The sequence below is a fragment of the Strix aluco genome, chromosome 8 (assembly GCF_031877795.1).
Source record: "Strix aluco isolate bStrAlu1 chromosome 8, bStrAlu1.hap1, whole genome shotgun sequence".
NCBI classification, from domain to species: Eukaryota; Metazoa; Chordata; class Aves; order Strigiformes; family Strigidae; genus Strix; species Strix aluco.
In genome coordinates this window covers 11054676-11077302 of record NC_133938.1, presented here as the reverse complement: position 1 = coordinate 11077302, position 22627 = coordinate 11054676, and the positions used below count along the sequence as shown (strand labels likewise).

The 22627-nt window shown below is 40.1% G+C and overlaps 1 protein-coding gene across 6 annotated transcripts in view; it reads left to right on the top strand.

Moving 5' to 3' along the window:
• The first annotated feature begins 432 nt into the window (after window positions 1-432).
• Window positions 433-22627, top strand: part of MAST2 (microtubule associated serine/threonine kinase 2) — a 198194-nt gene continuing 175999 nt past the window's right edge. For 2 of the 6 annotated variants that reach the window (XM_074832138.1, XM_074832137.1), the window contains exon 1: window positions 434-831. In XM_074832138.1, the coding sequence (XP_074688239.1) occupies window positions 643-831 (189 nt within the window). In that variant the 5' untranslated portion in view covers window positions 434-642. Of the gene's footprint in view, window positions 832-22627 lie in introns of all 6 variants that reach the window. The other 4 variants (XM_074832142.1, XM_074832141.1, XM_074832136.1 and 1 more) reach the window with 3 other exon arrangements.

The following is a 22627-nucleotide window of genomic DNA, read 5'->3' as shown; positions in this document are numbered from 1 at the left end:
GCTGCCCCTCTGAGTCTCCTTCTGCCACCGCCGCAAGGCAGAGCCCTGTTCTTGCCTCTCCCGGCACGGAAGCGGAGCCTCTGCAGCCCGGAGGCGCCACTTGCCCAGGCAGCCCCGCCAGGAACCAGTCTCGAGGTCCCCGCGGGGGCTCCTCCTTTCCGGGCGCGTTCTCACCGGCGGCAGCGCCGGGCCCCGGTGCCCCCTCTGCGGCGGCCGCTGCCCTTCCCGGCGTGCCCCGCGCTCTTTCCCGCCTCGCACCTCCCGCCCGCCCCTCGTGACAAGTCTCGCGCACTCCCCTCCCTCGCTCGCCCCCCCCGCAAGTCTCGCGCCTCTTCCCCGCCGCGAGGCCGGTGCTCTCGCGATAGGCCGCGGCCGACGGGCGGGCGGACGGGCGGGCGGGCGGGCGCGCGGTGCGGGAGGGGGGGGGCGGCGCCGCGGCAGCCGCTGCGCCCGCGCTCCCTGACAGGCGGGAGCGGCGGCGGCGGGCGGGCATGTCCCTCCGCCCCGCGCGCAGGTGGTGGCGGCGACGGTGGCGGCGGCGCCGCCCCGGCTCTCCGTGACTCCCGCCGGGCCATGGCCGGCTCCGCGCCGCGGGGGCCCGAGTCGTGCCGCCGCAGCCGCCGCTGAGGAGAAGCCGCCGCGATGAGGAAGGGCCGCTCCCGGGGGGACAAAGCGGCGGCGCCGCCGCCGCCACCGCCGCGGAGGGAGCCCGGGCGGACGGTGGCCGCCAGCACGGCGGAGCGGAGAGCCACCCTGCTGGGGGGCGGCGGCAGGAAGGAGCCGGAGGACGCCAGGGCCGCGGGGGCGCCTTGCCGGGAGGCGCTGGAGAGGGTAAAGCCGGGGCGTGGGGCCGGTGGCGGGGGAGGGAGTGAGGGGGGGGGCCCCGCCGGGCCGGTGGCGGCCGTTGGCATGGAGACGCGCGCTCCGCGTGGCGGGGGCCGGCGGCGGGCGGGGGCGCCCGGCGGTGCCGCCCTCCGCGCCCGCCCGGGGCCGCGGCTGCCGCAGTCGCGGGGCAAGGGGAGCGCCTGGCCCCGGCGGGGGAGGGCGGCTGGAGGCCGAGGGTCGGGGAGGAACGAGGTGAGGGGCTGCGCCGGGCCCGGGGGGAGGCTGCGGGCTGCGCTGCGGGCGGCGGCGCTGGTGGGGGCCGCGCCCCCCGGGCATCCTCTGGCGTTACACGCGCTTCCTCAGGCAATGCCCCTAGAAGAGCGAAGGGGGGGTTTGGTGGTCAGGAGCGGAGCGGTGGTGTGTCACTGTTGTGAGGGCATGGCGCTGAGCGAGTGGTGGGGCAGTGGCCGTGGTGCCAGAAGTCCTGCCTGCCTGCCGATGGAACAGCGAGGGAGGATGCAGTGAAATTTAGTTTGTGTTATACGCTTGCTGGTATCAATAATTACAGAATACTTCTTGCTAGTAACCTTCTGTAGGTCACTCCTCATTGTGATGTATTTTCCAGCGTTTTTTAGGTCTTAATTCTTAACCCAAGAAGTGGTTTATTTAGGAAACATACCTTCGCAGATATTTGAAAATACATAGGTTTGTCCAAAGTGAGAGTGTGTAAGTTCAATGTGTCCCCTTTTACACCTTTCACCCCCACAGTAAAGGATTACTGATTGCTGCTTAGAGTTAAAGGGATGAGAGACCCCAGAGATCTTACACTTTGTTTTGATGTGTTTTGATATTCCTAGTTTTACAAGAGAGAGAAATGGGGGATGAGACTTAGCAGTTTAGAAATGTGGATGGCAACTAATGCTTTTTTTTAATGAGAAGGAGAATATATCGCAAGTATGAAGACTCCCAGGGTGCAGTAATTCATTGCTGTTTCGCTATTTTTAGGAGCAAAGTGAAAAACTAGGTTCTTGAAATTCTCGTCAAAAAGGTGTCTTAAATTTGCGTCATTGTTGCAGATGCACAGGTTTACTCTATTTTTTTCATAATTAGGTTTTTCTAGAAAAGCTGCATTACATTGCTTTCAATTCTAGGAGACTTGTATTTTGGCTTTGATTAGTGGATATCTCTTGAATATAGATTTCCCAGACTGGGCCCTGGAAGAAGAGAGCTCTATTTTTTAATTTTTATTTTATTCTCTAGTACCTTGTTAAGCCAGGTGGTTAAGAGGTGCTGCTGCTTTTGATACTCAACGCTTCCTGAAACAATTAAAGAGCACTAATATCCTTATTCAGGAAAAAAAAAATCTAAAAGCAGAAGAGGTGACTTAGTTTCTTGCCAACTGTCCATTAAAATAGTGGTTGGTAGAGCTATCAAATGCAGTAGCAAGGTGTTTGTTGTACTGTTTTGACGTATTGTATATGGTACTGACAAGAAAATTAGAGGAAATTATTTCCATTCTTGGTAGGTGTGAACTAAGCTTTTTGCGAATCATGCGTACAGAACACGCTACGTACCATATAATGTATTGAACACTGGGGAAGCTTCAGCAAAACAACATTAACATTGCAAAACAAGAAAGGCTGCAAATTCACAAATACCAGTTTTTGAGATGCACAAGGCTTTTTAACGGGAGACTGCCAGTTTGTTTTTAGCTTGGGCGCTCTGACTAAGACCTGATGTGACTTGTAGTAACAGATCTTTACATGCTGGTGAGTATTCAGTGTGATGGAGTCTTTGAGGAGTTTTGCAGCTAAAGTTAAGAAAGCTTCTACTCAACCTATGTGAGATGCCCCCCAGACTTCAAAGGGCAACCTCTCATCCCCTCTCCCCTTTTGTCTTCCATTTGAAGTGGCGGAAGTTTTATAACTCTGGTAAGCAACTGGAAATAAATAGATGTGTTGGACAAATTTAATAAACAGGACAAATAAGTCCACTCTCAGCATTTCTGTCTTTGATATCAGTAATTCAGTATTTCTTTAGACAATCGGGAGTTGGTGGTGTGGATGTGATGGAAAGGGTCTTCTGAGATGCAAGAGGCAGTGTGATACTCCATTTCTTCTGATGCAGCTTGTAGCTTGACAAATATTTCTGTGGGGGCCTCTTCTGATTTAAGTAGCCCTGTTGTTTCCAAGCCTGTAGTACACCCTCAGTTGTATCAATGCAACAGTGTGCACAGCTGCAGGGAACCGTTCTGAATTAAATTCAGATTTCACAGTTTGTTTGTCATACATTTACACAAGTTTGTGGTTGGGGGAGACTAAGCTACTCTAATGTTGGAAAAAGCACTTCTCAAACTGTGACTGTAGTAGTTAATCACTGTGCTGACCTTTAGGCCTTTGAAAATCTGGTCCTTCAGTGTGCTGTGCTTATAGTTCTGACATACATACGATTAATGTTTTCACTTTCTTATGAGTTATGTAAGAACTTAAAAATGACTGTGCTTGGTCACATTAAAGGTCCCGCTAGCCCAGTATCCTGGCTCTCTGCGCTGCCAGAAGCAGATGCTTGGAGGAGAGTATAGTGTATATTGAGGAAATACCTCTCCCAGCCTCCAGTAATTTGTGGCTCACAGGTTTCCGGAACTGGAGGTGATATTTGTTTTTAGTGCCCTGGGTGGGTTTTTTCCTCTATGAATTTGTCCAATCAGTATTTGAAGCCATGTATGCTTGTAGCATCCACAACATCCTGTGGCTGAGTGTTGTAAGGCTTAAACATATTTTGTGTGGAAAAAACACTTATTTTGTTTGTTTTTGAACTTTCTACCTGCTTGTTTCATGTCTTGTTTGTTAATTCTTGTATTGGAAGAGGCGGTGAAAAGGAGAATCCATGTTGTTCTTGTGTGGCTTACAGACTGATACCTTTTAATTTTATTTACCATCCCTTGCTTGTGACTTTTCCAGAGGTGTTTTAGAAAGAAGTGATTCTATCCTTTTCCTTGTCCTTTCTGTTTTCTTTGCACCTTTTGCAGGTCTGTTCCTGATTGGAGATAGTGATGCAGGGACCAGAGGAACAGGATTAAGGAACAATAACCAGGACTGGGTACAGTGTTTCAGCATAGGACACCCTGTAAACTTATATAGCGTATTAGGTTTTATTCTTTAGTATTCTACCTGCTTTTTCTTGATGATCTTTAAGCATGGAGTTGGCACTTTTGTGGAACTGTCTATTATAACTCCACAATCACTCTTTTAAGTCGTAATAGCTAGTTCAGAATTTGTCATTGTGTATATAAATTTAGGCTTTCTCTTTTTTTTTTTTTACACTATGCATCACTTTACATTTATCTACATTTAATCTTATCTGCTATTTTACAGCCCACTTAAGCAGTATCATTAAGGTCTTCAGATCTTTGGCCATCGCTTTTGCAACCTTGAATAACTTTAAGCATTGTCAGCAAACTCTGTCACGTAAGCGTTAAGCTTCTTTGCTAGATTTTGCTTTAAGATGTTGAAGGTATTGATCCCAGAACAGATCCTTGTGGGACTCCACTGGTGATCCTTCCTTTTTGGGAAAAAGGCCAATTGTTCCAACTTATTTCCTATCTGTTAGTCATTAATTCATAGTTGAATTGCCTTTCTTATTCCATGACAGTTTAGTTTCATCTTTGTCAAACACAGCCCACCTGGATTTCGGTGAAGTATCAGCTTAATCATCATATGTTTTCTGACTACACTGAAGGAAAAAACTGGAAAGTTGAGGTGAAAATTATTGTTGCTTAGGAGTGACAGTCACCGTCATTCAGAGGCATATTATAAGCATTAGATTGTTTCCATATCATGCTTACATAATTAGTTTGAGACACTGAGAGATTTATTGTGAAAGATCTCACATGGATCATAGCCAATATTTGTCAGAGGTGCTTTTATTAGCATTTTCTACTTCAAGTAGAAGTCAAAGGTCAAACAGTGTCTAGAAGAATATGACTTAAAGGGGTTATGATGGAAGTGTACAAGACCATGGCTGGTATGTAGAGGGTGAATAGCAAACAGCAGCTGACTGTCTCTTCTAGTATAAGCTAGGAGTCAGGCTTAAAAAGAGTCCTCACACAAAAGGTAATACATGTATGATTTTTTTTGCCAATGGATGCAAAAAGCATTCAGAGTTGGAAGTACTGGAGGAGGGATCTCATGGAGATTATTAAGTAGGCAGAGTTCATCCACTTGAGGAAAACAGCTGAAATTAACTGCCATCTAGGAGAACATTATAACAAGGCAAATGCATGGTGCTTCCCTTTATTTGTCTATAGGGAATGTCTTTGCTATTTTTGTAGGTTTTTTTCCATGATGAATTGGTGTTAGCCTGTCCCTAACAAATCTAAATCCTGTCTTCCTCTGAAAGCAGGTGGAGAATAAACAGATATGAGGAAAGCTGAAATACTAGGGCAGGTCTAGGGGGATGGAGGTTGAAGGTCAAAAGAGTAAAAATAGAGGGCACTGAGCACAGAGTACTGCTGAACAGCATTCTCTGCTCTAAAGGCATCCAGGGAACTGTTGGGTGCTGCCCAGTGGTGCTTTGCTCGGAGATGTGACAGGGTGAGGGAGCAGAAACAGACCCTGTGCTTGCTGGCATTTCACCCTCACTTCTGTCAAGCTTCCCTCTCCTCTTGCTATGGCTGGCCAGGGCCAGGAGAGGATTTATGAGTAGATTCCCCAACTTTGTGATTTTGTGATAAAGAAATGAAGGGGAAAACAGTAGCAGAATCTCAACAAGTAGTTAAAGGGGCTAGTAGAGGGGCTGGAAGTTGTAGAGGTGGGATTTTGGGTTAGATGGACCCTTTGTCTTGTATGAAGTTTAACTTGGCTGTTGTCGGCGAAGAGTTGGACTGAAATGTTGCTAAACCTGGAGGCTCCCCAGCTGCAGGTACGTTCATTGTATGGGAAATGTTCAGCTGATGCCAACAGGCGAGCTGCATACATAATATCGAGAAAGATGAAAAACCTCCTTAGTCCAGGTTAGTTTTGTGTTGGAGAGCCCTTTCTATAGGGCAGTCAGTGCAGTAGACTGTCTTCAGCTGTCAGTTTTGATGTGCCTGAAGTGGGAGAGCTTGCGTGTTCCCTCAACAGTACATTTTGTCATTTCTGCACTGGATGGAAAGTATTTCCTGAGCTTTGAACAAGGCAACTGTCTTGACAATCAAATAATTTATTATAGGCATTTGTAACTGTAGTGCTACAAACTTTCTGAGAGGAGCAAAAATATTCCTTTCTCTGCACTGTCTTTGAAACTTTGTAGATCTGTATGTCCCAAAGCCAAAATGGGTTACTGTGGTTATCCAGTGTGATTTCCCCACTTGTGCAGGCTGTAGAGCTTTCCTCAAAGAAAAATTAAAACATCTCTCTCAGAAATTGATCTTATCTTAGCCTTAGATCATGGTGTGTCTGTCACCTCTTCTGCAAAGCTCTGCCAATGTTTAATTATTCCTGCAGTTAGGAAACTAAACCACATCTTATTTCAAGGCTTGTTTTGTCTCATGTCCAACTTTCAGCTGTGGAATATGCCTATGCTAGCACAGGCAGTAAAAATTCTCTACTATCTGATATCTTTTCCATGTATAAGTATTTCAGATGTAAAATCTAGCTTCAGTTGGGACAGAAGACGCTGAGTTCTTTTGCTTCTAGCACTTAGTGCTTTCCCCTGATGGTTCTTGGAGTGTGTGCACCAAAAATAAGTAGTATTCTGCCAGCACCCTGGAATGATGTGATCACAGACAAGGTTACTTCTCCACTACTGTTTGATACTTGTCTTTTTACGATTTTGGGGTTTGCATTACCACAGTTGGGTGTGTCGTATGAGAGAGAGTTTTGTAACATTATGCCTATGAGGATATTTCTACTCCCTCCCTGTATTCAGGACATCATGCAAATTGTCCAAGACTAGTTATAAACTTCAGGTTAGAAAGCTTGTTCCCCCTTTCATGTTGTCTTTATATATATATATATATATTTTTTTTTTTTTTAAAGGAATGGCAAAGGGTCTTTTCCACTGACTTCTCACCTTGTTCATTTTTTTGGAAAGCAGTCAGTGACCGTCTGGGAGAAACTGGCCAAACCCCAGAGTGCTAGTCAGATTTGTTTTGCCTCCACAGCTGCAAGGAAGCTGTTACCGTGCTTTTCTTGCTGCGTGGCAAGCCTGGAAATTGGAGAGATCTGTCTTTTTTCCTAATCAGAACTTTGGGGCTTCAAATAGAAGTGTTTTCTTTTTTTTTTTTCTTTTCTTCCCCCCTCTAGGTGCCATCAGTGCCATTAAAGGCCGTACCTTTATAGTGTATGTAGTCTACCTGTATGTAGACTACATAACAGTTTGGTGTTCTTTGGTTATTTCTACCATGAGTATTTCCTTTTGTTTGATAAGTGAAGAAGCAAGCTTTGGAGTTCAGTTGACACTTTTGCTTCTGAGCTTCTCTATACCTCTGTGTCTGAGGCTGTTGATCAGAGCTCTGTTGCAGCTCCTCTTCTGCTCCCCCAGCCATGGACCCTGTGATTAACAGCTCACAACACTCAGAGGTGTTTCTTCTAACTTCGTATCAAAGCCTAGAAATTGGGATGAAACTTAATCTGAAGAAGATGGAAATTTATTTCCAAAATTTAAGCAACTAAACAAAATCAAATGGATATATCACTGGCAATGCAGATTGCATTTGCAATAAAGCGTAGTTTTTAATAATCACATTACAGATTCCATAAAGCAAGTATAGATTAAACATAGCCAAAAATGTTCTGTAAGCATCATTGCCCCTTCTTATCAAAGGAGGGAAGGAGTGCTGCTGACTTCTAGAAGATCAGGAACCATCTGTTTACATAAATACTTCTAACTACGTGTTTTGGGATACTGTTGCTATTTAGGGTTGATTTTAGGGCAATTCTGTCCTGTGCCTGTTTCACCAGGGGAACTAAAGAAAGTCTTAAGGAAGACATTGGTCAAGACTGCTAAATTACGGGCTGTGGATGCGACTTACCATTAAAAACTCAGTACTGTTTGTAGACCTCAGACTTCTTCTCTCACCTCCTTTTCTTTGTTGCTCTCTAGCTCTTTTTCTCATTACCAGGAGAGAGCAAAAAATGTGGTGGTGGGTTGTTTTTTTTTTTTTTTTTTTTTTTTAATAAGAAGGTGCCAAGTTCTAGCCTCTAAAGCTTCTAATATGGTGAACCAGAGTCCAGACTGGCTGGCAGGCATGCTTACTCGTCCTCAGAGTTTAGTTTCTTAAGATTATCCCTTTCTCTATGGAAAAATAAAGGTAGTGAAGAAGGCAAAGCATAGCTATGGAAGAAGGAGCTGTTCCCTGTGACATGTAAGGTTCTGTCTCTGTTTTCTTCTCTGTCCTTTTCCTGAGGAGGCAAGAAGCCAGAAAGATCAAACCTCTCAAGGTCCTGTAGGTGTGTCTCTCTGCCTTCCATAAGCTGATTCTTGCTGATGCCAGAGCTACTCCTTCATTTCTTTATTAGCCATAGTTTTGCCTTTCTGTATTTTGCTCAGACAACACTAGCAGCTGCTGGCAACATATCTCTCTGAGTTCACTTGTATGTTCATACTGATGTTTGGAAGTATAGGTAGGGCTGGAAGTGACTGAAGAAAAGACTCATCTAAAAGCAGGCAAAGGAGAATAGAGTCAGGTGATCAATTCTGCAATGTGCTTGTTAGATAATAACAGAATTGAGCTGAAAGATTCATCTAGAAGCAGACAAAAGGAATGTAGAGTCAAGTGACCAATTCTGACATAGGCTTGTTAGATAATAGCAAAATAGAGCCAAAGGGCATATGGCACTTCTCTGGCCTGATACAATAAAAACATCACCTCCCTCAAAGTTGAATATTAATGGACAAACCTAATTCGTTTAAATGGATTTGTGTAAGTCAGTAAGTAGGTAGGCACTGCATCAGCAGCTTAGATGATTCAGCTTGCTCATGTGAGATTTCAGTTTCCTATCATAAGTGAAGAGTAAGAGCAAATATTGTGTATTGGCCACATTAATTTCATATCTTGCATATTAGAATAGCTAAGCAGGAAGTGAAGAGATTATGAATATATATAGGTGTTCACGTGGCTGATTTGCATCTGAGTTCAGCAATTCACTGTATTTCTTTTCCAAAAGGAGTACAGAAGTGAAGGAGCCAAGAGAAATATTCTATCAGAAGTGGGTGGATTTGGTGTGGGACTACTAGTCTTTATAATTGTAATCAATTATTATCTTGAAGGCAAAAGCTGCTGCTACTTAGTATTTATTACAGAGCACTTGAGGATAACAGTGGGGTGCTGTCCAAGGCTAGGATTAGGTATCTGCAAAACACTCAGGCCATGGATATATTCATGACTCTATGCTTCAGGAAACCAAGTAACATCCGTGTGTATTGTGTTGGAGGAATGGGTATGTGTTGTTGACTTTACGTTTAGAAGTTGACTTCTTGAGCAAGCTCACGTGCCTTCTTGCAGCGCAAAGAATGTGAGTGTTGTCCTGCCTGTCAAGGTAGTTCTTAAGAGCCTTGAGAAGGGGCAATCCTTTGTTTTTATCAGATAAGTTATTTTTATTGCCTGAGCTGCCTGTTGTGCTCCATAAGCCAACATAGCTTTCATGCTTATAAGAAATGCGGTGGATTAGTATAGATACGATGATAGACATTTATTTAAAAGAAAAGGTTTTTTACTCTTCTTTAATTCTTATTCATGGAACCTGAGTAGCTGAAGCTAAGGAAGCAGTGAAGACGAGGTTAGTGAACTGTTTGAGACTGAAACAGAAAGTTTTATCACCCATCAAGACCTTCCTCAAGAACCACAGTAGCTAAATGGACAGATCGTGTAGAGTCTTAACAGTTTCATTTCCACATCAAATAATGATGTGCTGTGGTCAGTGTCCATTTGTAGTGATCTAGTACTATTTGAAGCCTGGTGAAAATGCTGCTCTTTGGAGGGAGAAGCTGAGTCCATGGTCACTCAAAAAGCTTCTACCTTTTTGCAAGGAAGTAGAAAAATCTGTTTCAGGTGAGGAAAATGCACTCATTTTTTTGATGTCTTCACAGAAGTCACTCTCGGCTGTGGGAAGTTGATGCTCTGCGATATCTCAGTGTAGTAGAAGGATTAGAAGGCCTTGCCTGGTTTGTAATGAAGTAGCTCTATTCATTAAAACCTGTTTTAAAACATTTTAATTTTTTTTACTTGCTCTTCCTCTAAGCTGTGCTTTTTATGGTAGTGCATTATCTAACTTACAGCTTAGGTCCCATGAACCCTGAAACTAATAATCTGTCAGAAATTATTTTCAAATGTTCTGTTATAAATACACATTACAGTACAGTGAGGGAAGAGGGTTCAAGACTAAAAACTCAGCAAAAATAGAGAGATCTAGCTGTCTAGCTTGTCAGTTTTTTGTTATTTGGAATTGCTCTAGCATTAATGGAGGTCCATTATTTACATGGAAAATGGAATGATGCTCTGTTTCTTTGCTATTAGAACTGCATCATAAATGTTTACACTTTTTGTTATACATATAGTAGACAATTTAACAATAAAATACTTCCTAAGACCTTTTAGTTGGTCTGGATTTTCATGAATATAAAAGCAAGACAGTGCTTTAAAACGTTCCATGTACCTGTTTAAATTTCCAGAAGCAGATAGCACTGTTAAGGTTGGACCATGGGGAGTTTAAGAAGTTTTGAAATGTGGTTTCTGATTCAGTTTCAGCCCACGCATGTCTCATGAACTGTCTATATACGAAGATTTTCTGTAATGTTTTTTACTACATAGTGTGACAAGTAATCCACCATAAACATTTTCAACAGTACAAAGCCAAAATAAGTATTTAACTACTTAATTGAATGACACTTGGATAACTTTTTTTTGGCCCTTGCTGTGTTATGCTAGTATTTCTGAAACTCTTGTTCTAGGTGTTTGGCATCTCGGCTTATTGTACGAATAGTAAAAATATTTAATGATAGTTATAATAAGGATCTGAATTTCAGTGGGTTTCTGGACTGCTGCTTCCATTCTCTTCACAGTGTCCAAACATCCAGCAATCCATTCAAGACAGATTTGCAGTAACACTTAAAATTCGTTGCTTATGTGAGGCTACATTCTGCTAGCCCTAACTTCTTGCAGTGACTGAGAACTCTTATGAAAATTAGCTCAGTATATGCTGTGTGTATTTACCACTTTGATATGTTAGCTGCTAGCACTTCAGGATTTAAAAAAAAAAAAAAAAATAATTTTTGTAGGTCCTGCCATCTCTGTTGATTTTTCCCTATTGGATTTGATGGAAGAGTTCACAAACCAGTTTGTCTTTCATGACAGAAAATACAGAATGGTTCCAATGGTAAACATACGCTGACCTGCAGCATATAGAAAGCAGTTTTACTGAAGACCGAATCATGTGTATGGTTGGACCCAAACTTGAGACACTTTGTTGGCTTTTCTTAATCCAGTCAAACAAAAACAAAGTGTAAAAGATACATCCACTGAGGAGCAAGGGGAATTCAGTACTGTCTGTGGGATGAAAACTTGTGAAAACATATTGTAGCTGCATTTCAGGAAGCTTGAAGGTTTTTATGAAATGTAGTACTTGTCAGATTGACTAATTGATGCTCAGGCATGTCTTTTTATTCTTCAAATACACAACTGTCATGCTTTGAGCTCAGTAAGAATGGTTAAAAAAAAAAGTTTTCTAACATGGCTTCCTGGTACTATGAATAATAACCAGAACTTGATACTGCTGCTCATGTCTGTGTTTTTCATGCCACTGGGAGTTGTACACATGCAGAAGGACTGCATAAACACTTGATTTGTACTCTACAAATGGTTTGAGCATGGTTCCATGTTTCCAGGAAGGCTGTCTCCCTGTGCATGTTGATTTCCAGTTATCCCAGATATTAAACTTAGGGTTTCTTCTCTTTGCATTGAAGAGCACACAGCTTAGAATCATCAAATTGCATTTCTCTGCACTCTTTCTTAAAATACAGTTTGTCATTACAAAGCGAGTACACAAATCGACAAAACTGCATAGATACCTTTGTCCTTGCTGTGGCATTGAGAGCTTTCTGAGGAAGCATGTACAGGATCCAAAGAATCCAACTTCACTAATGCAAGCAGTGTTAACTCTTGGAAAGGCAAAACTGGAAAAGAGCATGTAATAGAGACTTGTGGAGCTACTTAAGAAAAAAAATGCACTGATAGTGAAATAATTTAATGTCTTACCTTGGTTTTTTTGATGTTTGTTCTGTTAAGCCGGTAGTTTCATGTCCTCTGTTCACTGAGGACTAGCTGAGAGGACTAGCAGCAGCTCTGCTTATGATTCCATTTTTTGCCATTTGAAATGGAGTGAGACCCCAGTTTTCTTTTAAAGAAGCCATTGTAAGGCCCCAGAGCAAGGAATTGTCATCTCAAAAATGGAATGCTTAATAATTAAAACAGGTTTATTAGTCACTAAAATCACACCATTCAATCTTTAGTGTATTTACAAGCACTTTATGATAGTAAAAAAAAATCACATTTTGATATGGAGCCTTAGAAAAGACCTTTAAAAGGAAATCAATCATGTTAAGTGTCCTGGACAGCACCAGAAGATCAGAGAGTACAAATAAATAACTTATAGTCACTGTTTTAGAGGAAGGCTTATAAATGAGTCATATAGTTAATGCGGTGACTGTAGGCATTTAAATGTTTAAACATTTAGGTATAGATGGATGCAGTGACATACTAGTAGCATCTTTCTCTGCTTTATTAAATGACTTAAACTGACCGTGTGCAATGTGAAGGTGGCAAAAATACCTGACCCTGACAGTTAAATTATGCATTCAGTTAGTTATTTGTACAGTCTTTGACCTTTGCATTGATCCCTGTTTTCTGGACAGAGGAGAATCTGTTTACAGCATTGTTTTGCCAGTTTAGCAGCCACTTTACCAAAGTGTCTGCTGAGTGTAGTCTTTCAGTTTGAGCTTGAGGAGCAGTTGATGTTCATAAACCTAACAGTTGGGCATTGTTTTTGTTCTCAGGCAGAAGGGAAGAAATACATGGCTTGTCCTTGAAAAAATTTTGGCTCTAGTTTCTTTGGGATGGAACTGTATTATGCTGCTTGGTGAGGAGAAGTTTTTGTGCCAGACTATAGAGGCTCCATTTCTTTGTGCAGACATTGATAAGAATTGTGAATTAGTTTGTCTTTCATTTAATGTGATTTCTGTTAAGAAAAGCTAAGGATTAAGGGTTTATTGTGTTTCCAAAGGTTAACTTCATTTCCTTTAGGTCTAAAGCCATTGGTAGTTTTATTTACAGTCTTATAATCAAATGGTAATTTTTTTTCCCCATTCATACATGCAGATCTGCTGTTGAGTTTGAGGGAAAACTTGTTCTCAGGAAACCTTCATATAAGCACTGCTTATTTTTGCTGCACATTGATGTGCTTATCTCATTTGTGGTAGGAAGCAAGAAGATTCCAGATGGTTCATGGAGACAAAAATATTGATGCCAAAGGATTGGAACTCTCACTGTCACAAACAAAAAGAAGTATTTAATTTCTTTTCCTGCTGCAAATAATGACCTTTCTCAGTGATGATAATACCAGATTAAAATGTATCTTGGCCTTTCTTTGTCCTGTGTATGAACAAAAAGTGTTCTAGCTCTTAGCGGACCATTGTGCGTTGTTAGATTTTATTTTGCCACTAATCTCTGTCTAACTACAGGTGGTTCTACTACTGCTACTACTTTTCAGGTGATAGTTGCAAAATGTAAAAGCATCCTGGGCAAAAAAGTAGCGTGGTTAAAGAGGATTCCTGTAGTGTTTTTTTGTTTCATACTTTTCTTTCTGTGCAGCATGTGCTATTCAAGTGAGCTTTATAAATTAAGATCAAGTCTTAAAATTGTATTCACATCTGTAAGTAGTCATTGAATGTCTAATTAGAAAAGCCCCTTTAACTCACCTGAGCGGTTCCTCACCAAAGTTCAGTTCATGAGTTACCTTTTTCTTTTCTTTGTAGGCAGCTTCATTTGAAACAAGCCTTGGAACAGCAGTTGGGCATGGATTTCTCTCTTCTAGCCCCCTTAGCCTTGGGACAGTTTTTTAAGGGCTGTATATCATACTGGACCAAGAGAGACTTTTATTTGAGACTATACTTCAAGCTTAATAACTCTGAACATTTTTCTTTGGGAAATGCTTTTTTCAAAAGAAGATTAGAACTCTGCACTTTTAGTAAATAAGTCATTTTTATACAGCATGCACATTTTAATACACTGTATTATTGTTCACTTGCCAAACTTTGTATTTTCAGCTAGTATTTGAATTTTAAATATATTTTATTTGTGCCTTAGATATAGAAAATTCTATATTGTTTTGGGTTTGGAATCAAATACTAACACAGATAACTTCTCAGTTTTTGAAATGTGACTCAGAGGTTCTTGTTTGTAATGTATACAATTAGGTGAGACTCTCTTCCAGGTCCTAGGCTATGAAGCAATTGTTTATGTAAATTGAATGAACTTTTGACCTATCACTAGGTCTTGTTCATCTCCATAGACAAACAGAGAGTTTACGTTCCCAATGAAAATGACTTGACTGTAACTTTGTTTATGGACATTAAACAGAATTTACACAAGTATAAGTAGATATTTTATGTTTCTCTTTCCTTGGTAATGAGACAGTGTTGTAATGTGAAAAAACAATATAGTTGGAGATCTGAAAGCTCACTCATTGGGAAAAAAAAAAAAGCATCAGTGTTGCAGGGAATTAAGGCACCCTGCAGAATGTTTTGGTAATTCTCCTTTTTATAGCCAATATGAAATCATAGGTCTTTTTACATGCACAGCTTAAGATACAGCTGTGTTTCTGCTGCTTGCCTGGTTCCTTAATCAGTTCCCATTCTAGTCTTTCTTACAGGATAATTTTAATAAAAGGTGTTAAATTCAGTGTTTTCTGCATAACAAATATCAGAATAAATCTGTAAGAAACTGGCAACCGAGAAAAGTTTTGCCTTGTTGATACTGTGGATTATGGTCTTTAGCAAATCTAAACCTACATCTCTATTTGACTGTATAAAAATCGAATAGACAAGAATATAGAAGATAAACGAGTATTTGGTTATGCATAGGATGCTAAAGAGAACTTGCAGTAGTACTAGTCAGTAATGCTGGGATGTATTACATGCTTGGCACATCTTCTGAGTTTAATGGAAGAAAATCTTCAGAGAGATGGTGTTATTGATGTCTTATAACACCAAATTCTATTACAAATAACATTTTTTTGGGTCATAATTCTTTTAATCCTCACAGTAGACAGGATTCTAATGTACAGATGATGAATTATAGAGTTCATGTTGTTTCATCTGGCTGGGAATTAAATTCCCTGCTCTCTACAACCTTTTTATGTTTGAAATACTCATGCTAGAATACCAGTGTGGCCTTTAATGTGCAGTGTCTTTGTTCAGACTGGTTTTGTTTTCAGTGTAACTAGTGAGCATGTAGTGGGGTTTTGAGTCTTGATACTTTGATCGTGGTTTCTTTGGACTTCTGTAAAGTTTGATACAGACTTTAGTAGAGGGTCTGTTGTTCTTTCTGCCCTAGATGAAATTCTTTTGGCTTTAAGCCTAAGATCCATTTGGATCCTTAGGATCTTTTGGATCTTAGTTGGGAGATCCTGAAGTAGGATCAAATACTTTGCTTGTATAAACCATTGCAGTGTTATTTGTATTTTCATACAAGGACCAAACATTCAAGCTGATATAATTTAATCATAAATTACCTTGCCTTCTAGACTGTGGTTGCATTAGGAATAAAACTATTCTGCATCTCAACGATCCTCAGAAACGGGGTAATAACGTATATAGTTGTAAATATTTACTTTTGCCTTTTAACAAGCTTTTTAATGTTCCTGCAGCTGGAAACACTTGGCAACAAAGTTAGCAACTTGAACTTCCCTGGTGAAACAACATTAAAGCTTTTAATTCATTAGTTCTAATCAAACATGCATTGGAGCTGCTTTCCTGAAGAGTTAACAAGAAAAAAAAAATCTTCCTACTGGAAGAACAAGATAAGGAAGGTGTATCTCATAGTATAGTTTTCTGGTACTATGTCTTTCAGGAAACGTTTTTTTTTCTTGTTTGTTTTTAATTGGGGGATTTTTAGTGTTGTTTTGTTTTGGTTTTTTTTTTACAGAAGAATTTAGATTTGTTTTGTAACTTTTCAGTAATGTGTGTTATAACTGCAGATGGTCTGCAGAGGAAGCTACAGGTATTCAGAATGTTGAATGTGTGCATGTTACACTGTATAACTAGTGAAAACATCACTGTGGCAATAATGCTTAGCTTTCCAGTCATTTTGAATACTTACTATTGACACTAAACTAAGTTTATATATTTACTTTGTGGGAATGTTGGGATTTATTGCAAAGTTTTTCAAATAAATCTGTGAAAGAGAACAATATTGTGAAACAATTTTCTGTCTTTAAAATACTGATGCTTTTATATAATGTAATATATTTTTTAAAGCCTTTCTTGTTGATGTAGTAAACCAATATACTATAGCCTTTAAGAGGCTATGTTGATTTAATGTAATTTTCGTTGATTTTGCTGTCTTTGACATTTTTCAGAATGCTGGTGGCAAGTACATGAGTTAAGCAGATACAGTTAAGAAGGATCTTAATTGCAAGTTTTTATTCAGCCTACAATTTTGGTCACATTTGGGCTCACCTCAGCTTCCTGGTAAGCTGTGGGCCCTCTTCCCTCAATGTGTCATGTTCAGGCTAGAAAGTTAAGGCAAATTTCAGTGCTAAATACTACTATAAATACTATGAGTCCGTTGTGTTAATTGCTACTTAAATAGATATTTGGTTTGCGATCTCTTCTCTAGGTCATTAATTTTCTTTTTCAGTGTGTTTTAAGGTATATTAGAGCAGACCTAATGACAGGATCAGATTTATCTTTCGTTAAGGGTATGTACACGCATTATATAAAGTGATGAGGAAAGGCTGAGAAGGAAGAGGATGCTTCTCAGATACATGCACACAATCCTGACACAACAGGCTTTTATCTTTTAAAGGACAAACGGGACTGTATTAGAAAATAGAAAATGTAGCTTTCAATGTTGGCTATTTTTATCGCTTAAAAAAAATTTCAAAAAGTGTCAAGCTATCCTTGAGTTGCATTAGTTATTGGTTATCTTCCTTACAAAATAGGGTAATATTAGTGTATTATTTGCCAATTTATTGTATTTAAGTTTTTTTTCTTCCAACAGTTTGCTAGAATTAATTTCCAGATGACCTTAGGTTGTTGTGCTCATTAGGCATTTTTCCTGTTCATGAATTACCTGTTCATATAAAACTTTTGTAGATTTTTCTCCTGCCCCCTCAGCTAATAGTTTAACATGTTTGGCCCTGCAGATGTGAATATTTGTTAGTCACAGTTGAGTATTTTTGCTTGTTGTAGAGACCTCTAGGAAATATATATTGTTGAGTTAGTTATAACACAGCTACATATAATGATCTGTTACATCTTAAATGTAGACCATAAAGACAGGTCTTATGTTTTTTTTCTTAACATTTATATGTTGCTGATACATCAGTCTAATTGCGTGGTACTTCATCTGGCAGTTCAAGGAAGCACTTTGACATGCATCCACACTTTCAGTATTCACTTGCCATTTGTGGATTAAGGATCTTTGTTGTGTTGCTCTCTTGCAGCACCATTAGATGAACATTTAAAAAAAAAAGGCTGCTGAAAATTGTTGCAGTGGTATATGTGCTTGCCCTTTTATTTCTTGCTTGAATTGCTTGGGAGACTTTCCCTGTGTAATGGAATGGAAAAGATGCCTGAGAAGGTTCCTTGTAGCTGTATTCTGAAATTACCAGATCATGACTTTAACGTGGGATATTAGTGTAACCTTACACTCAGGAAGTACATTAGATTTCTTGTCTTTTGTCTGCAGCTATTGTTGCAATCTGTCTGCTTCTCCATCTTGCTGAGTGTAATAAGCCCTATGTGAGATTTCAGGCAAGAGAAACAGACTTGTTTGTATTTCCAGTGCCACAACTATTTTAACTGTTTTTCTGTGCAAGTGTGGCAAGTGACAGAGCTGAAAAATGCAGAGCCCCTCACTATTCAAGAAAAGCCTTTGCCATTTTCTTCATATCCTCCTGTTTCAAGTTATATGAGCAAACTTCTGTATACCTTTGAAGGGACTGATAGGAATAATCTTTGCCTAGGAAATCAAGATTGTGTGACTCTTTTATCTTCACCCTAAGCTTTGCAGGATGTGGCTGGCTGCTTGAACCTGATTTTTAGCTTGTGGCAAAAGACACAAGGCCAAAGTAAATGAAGAAGGGTTTTTTTTTAATCACCTTTGAAAAGAAATTAATGGAGAGGCTCACAGTTCTTTTTCACGCTGTGTGAGCAAAGTGTTTCTGTAACGTGCTTCCCAATTCTTTCACTTCTAAAGCTGCAAGAATTTTTCCTTCTCAAAAGTGGAAGTGGAGTCCTTAAAATTATGTTAGTCTGTGCTGCATAATCTATTCTTCAACCACGTGCTCTGATAGTCTAATTTAGTAATTTGAATTCATGTAAGCAAAATTTTGCTCTGTCACTGCAAAGAGTTTCTTTATCCATTGATTTGGAATGTTGTGAAAGATTTTTCTGTCCTTTGTATTGTGTGGCATCTTGCTTTGGGGCAAGGACAAGGAAGGATCTCTTCCTGTAGGATTTTTTGCTTCCTTGTTTAAGAGTGGTAACATAAACCGCTGCTATTTTCACGCAGCTTGTCTATGAACTGCAATGTTAAAGCTGGGTTTTGGTGGATGAGTGAAATAAATTACAGTCTTATGAAAGACAACTCTATTGTTGTAAAGTTAAAACTTTCCCTCTTCATTGTTTTGCTGACACAATATAGGCATAGCTCTTAGAAAATGAAATTTTAAACTGACCATGTTGTACTTAGCATTTTTTAAAACATAGTAGGCTGTCTCAAAACAGTGCACTGGATTTTTTCTTTTAAATACTTTAAAAGTGAGTATAACAGTATACAAACCTTCAGATTGTGATTGGAATCACTTTCTTCAAAACATTCAAGAGCTGTGTAGTCTTCTGAATATTGCCCAAGTGTTTAATGTGCTTAACAAAAAAAGGGCTTATGAAGAATTTTCCATATGTAATATGTACTAAGACTGTCTCTTGTAGAAGACAGCCTAGATTCTTTGGTGAGTGTGGGAAGCTGTTACCTTTCTACTGTTCCTTTCGTATCTTTGTGGTACAAGCCCTGGTGGGGAGGATTTGCTTAATCTGGGATGGCTGTTGAAGAAATGCATACGGAATGACGTTTTGAGAAGTAGCACCTACCACTGAGTTGACCTGAAAGGGGTGTGTAGGCAGGATGTCGCAGCTGAGCGGATATTGTGGTAGAAGTAGGTGTGCCCTTCAGTGTTGGTGTTCCATGTGCTCCTTCAGTTGGGCTACTTTTTGATTTAGATGTTATCAGATCTAAAAAACTTTTGTACTTATGAAATATTAAGAATTTGTAATTATTTTTACTGAGAAGAGACTGCATAGAGGAGAAAGGGAAAGGATAGGAAAGTGGGCACATTCTTTGGTTGGTAGGGGTATGTGAATGTGTATAAATCGAGTGGAAAAAGAGATTTAAAATACAGAAATGACTTGTAACATGACTTAAAGTGCTTTTGTTTCTGACTTTACTGCCTTTCTTTACTTCAGTGCCCTGAATGAAAGAATATTCTTTTTTTTAACTGCAGTTCACTGAGAAAGCTGGGTGAGATGTATATGTGTGTGTGTGTTAGAGGAGAGGTGAATGTGCACCTGAGGGGAAAAAAACAAAATAAATAAAACCCCAAAAAACCCAAACCACCACCAAACAACCCCAAAACCTTGAACACACAAAGAAGTTCCAGTTAAAACACTTTTCTTCATGTTAATCTTGAAATTGTAACTGCTGATGGGTATTCTTATTAATACAATAATCTTAAAATTGGTTTTGTACATAGTATTGTTCTGAAATTTTTTGTAGGCAAAAGAATACCTTGTTTTTCCTCTCTCAAACAAAGAGAAAGTCCTGTTTTCTTGCATGTCCTGATTTTGTTCATCTGTTGATTTGGATGTTAAGTTAGTTGTTGACTTGGAGTAAAATTACTAGATTTACTGGACATTTGTTAGTGAGATAAGGTATACCTTTCAAGCTAAGGACATCACACTAAACCATATCAAGACACGTGAGATGTTTGTGAAAGTGAAGTAGCAGCAAAGAAGCAGCCGAGAAAATTCCACGTAGCCATATCCTTGTTCTCTGATGCTCTTTCCTGCATCCCCTTCCCCAATTTTTCTTTTCTGGCGTTTGTGCTGGGTGGGAGGAACAGGATGTAAAGAGGGTTCCCCAAAGCTGCAGTTTAAGTAAGGCGTGTGCTCTGTTTCTATCTTGGGTGCGGATGTGTTTGGGGAGTGATGGGCAGCAGCCAGGTGGGTTGGGTACCAGCTTCTGTGTATCTTCTGCCTGCCCTCTTCCTCCCCCTGCCCCAACTCAGCTGAATTGGTTGGAAGAGCAACTGCTATTGCTGCATCAGCCTGACAAGCAGGACTGTGCTTCCCCTTTCTGGGGGAACCTAAGTGCACTGGTGAAGGGAAGACAATCATGGCAATAGGTGAGAGTGGGGAAAAAAGCTGGCTTTTGTAGGGATTCATGTCAGCAGGCAGTACATGGACCGCGGGGATGACCACTAGCACCTTGTGCATAGAGCCTTTCAATAGAGTTAGGACTAGTTTCAGGGAAGTAGCTAGATATTGAAGTGTGATGGGAACACTTGTTGGAATTGAAGCATAAGGAGTGTGAGAGGGTAGGCTGCATGAGATTTTTAACTAATTTGCTTGTAACCTGGAATGCCCATGGTTTTTTTTTTTTGAGGTATGTTAATTTCAGATTGTTAGAGTTGGGAAACAAATTAGATTTTAGATGTTGCAGGGATTTAGGACAGACCATATTAAAAGAGTGTGTGTGTGTGTATGTTTCTATATGTCTACTTACAGACATGTATACATATGTAACCACGTTCTGCCATTCCAAATAGAAACAGCAAAGACTTTGTGCCCTTGGCATCTGCAGCTTTCAGAGGCATGCTGGGGGACTGGCAATGTTGCAATTTAAAAATACTTAGCTTACTTCTGAGTACAAACAAAAGTGTGGTAGGTGTCTTTTCAGCTCTCCAAATGACAGAAGAACAGAAGTATAGGCTGCTGGAAATGAAGATCTTCAGTATCTTTGTGGAAAAGGTCAGAGGCAAATGAAAATGTGAGGTTCTTTGTTCCAACATGTGTATGAGGAACCTTAAGATTAAAGCAGTTTTCAGCTCAAGCAGTTTTCTCTACCCCAGGTCACTTGTTTTCATGCCTCTCCCCACTCTTGAGCCAGCACAACTGTTTGCAGCTGTGTGATGAACTGGATAAGTGAATTGACCTACTTTAAGTTACCCAGGTCTCTCTCTTGATCTGGTTTAGACAGTGTGGAGACTGAATGTCTAACCATAACCAGAGGAAGAAATTGTATCAGGACAGTACCTCTCACCCTGTGAAAGGTGCACCACCAAAGCACATGTGGAGCAAAGCATTTCTGTCAAACAAATAACAAAGTTAGTTACTATTATGAGGTGTCAAAAGATTTCATGATTAAAAGGAGGCAGAGTCTAAGAAAGGTTGAGAATGAGTGACTCAGAGCTGAGTGGGGATTCTATTTCAAATCCATTTTTTTTTTGTTTTTTCATGTAAAACCACTTTATTCATGTCTGTCCTTCCTTCCTCCCTCCCCCCCAAAAAATCTTGAAGTTTTTATAGTGTGTAGTCCTGGTCTGGATTTGACAGTTTGAGGCATAACACTGTAGACTGAATAAATTTGAATTAATGACTTCAGAAATAGATTTTGACTGGAATCTGCAAATTTTAATTAAAACCCACAACTGGTAGATTAATTTTTGATGTAAACATGATTTAAAACTATGTTAAACCATGTGGTGATATATCATGCAGGGAAAGTGTTCCTTTCTGTTTATTTTTTGTCTCATATGAGATTTTTTTGAGGATAAGAATGGCTTGAAGTGCTGTACAGCTAATGAGAGGCATTTGAAATAAAATGGAGCAATCCATTAAGACATGTGGAGTGTGTTGCACGACTGCAGAGAAAGGAGAACTTGACCAAGTTCATCTGTATGGGCTATAATGGAAAGTGTCACATTATCTTCAAATCCATGTATGATAGCTATGTTTGTAATCCTTTGGGTGTGAAATGAGTTCAACACCTCCAGAACAACTAAATGCATGAGGAAGGCACTGTGGTTGTGCTTGTCACTGTTCTACCTACTGCTATTCTGATTGAAAGTTTGCTGTATGCTGTGAAAGGAATTTACATGTGTGGGAGTGTTTCGGACAAATACATGTCTAATTTTGTTTATAGTAATAACAAAGACATTACACAAAGGATGATCTCTATCCTAATTATTATTTAGTGATACCTATGGACTTGTAGTAGAACTGTAACTTACAGGAGTTTTGGGCTGCAATTGGACATTGCAAAGGTTTCTTTATAGGTATATTAGTCATAGACTGGATGGAATAAATAATTGGAAATTTAGAGGAAATACTCTTTGCTTTAGCAGTAAACAGCTTGAATCAAACTAAGCCTGATTTTTCAGTAGCCTCTTTTCCTACATAATATAAGAGCAAATAACTGCTGTAGTGTAATTGCCTTTTTCTGACTATTATTAATGATATTCCTTACAGCACTAGTGTTCAAGGA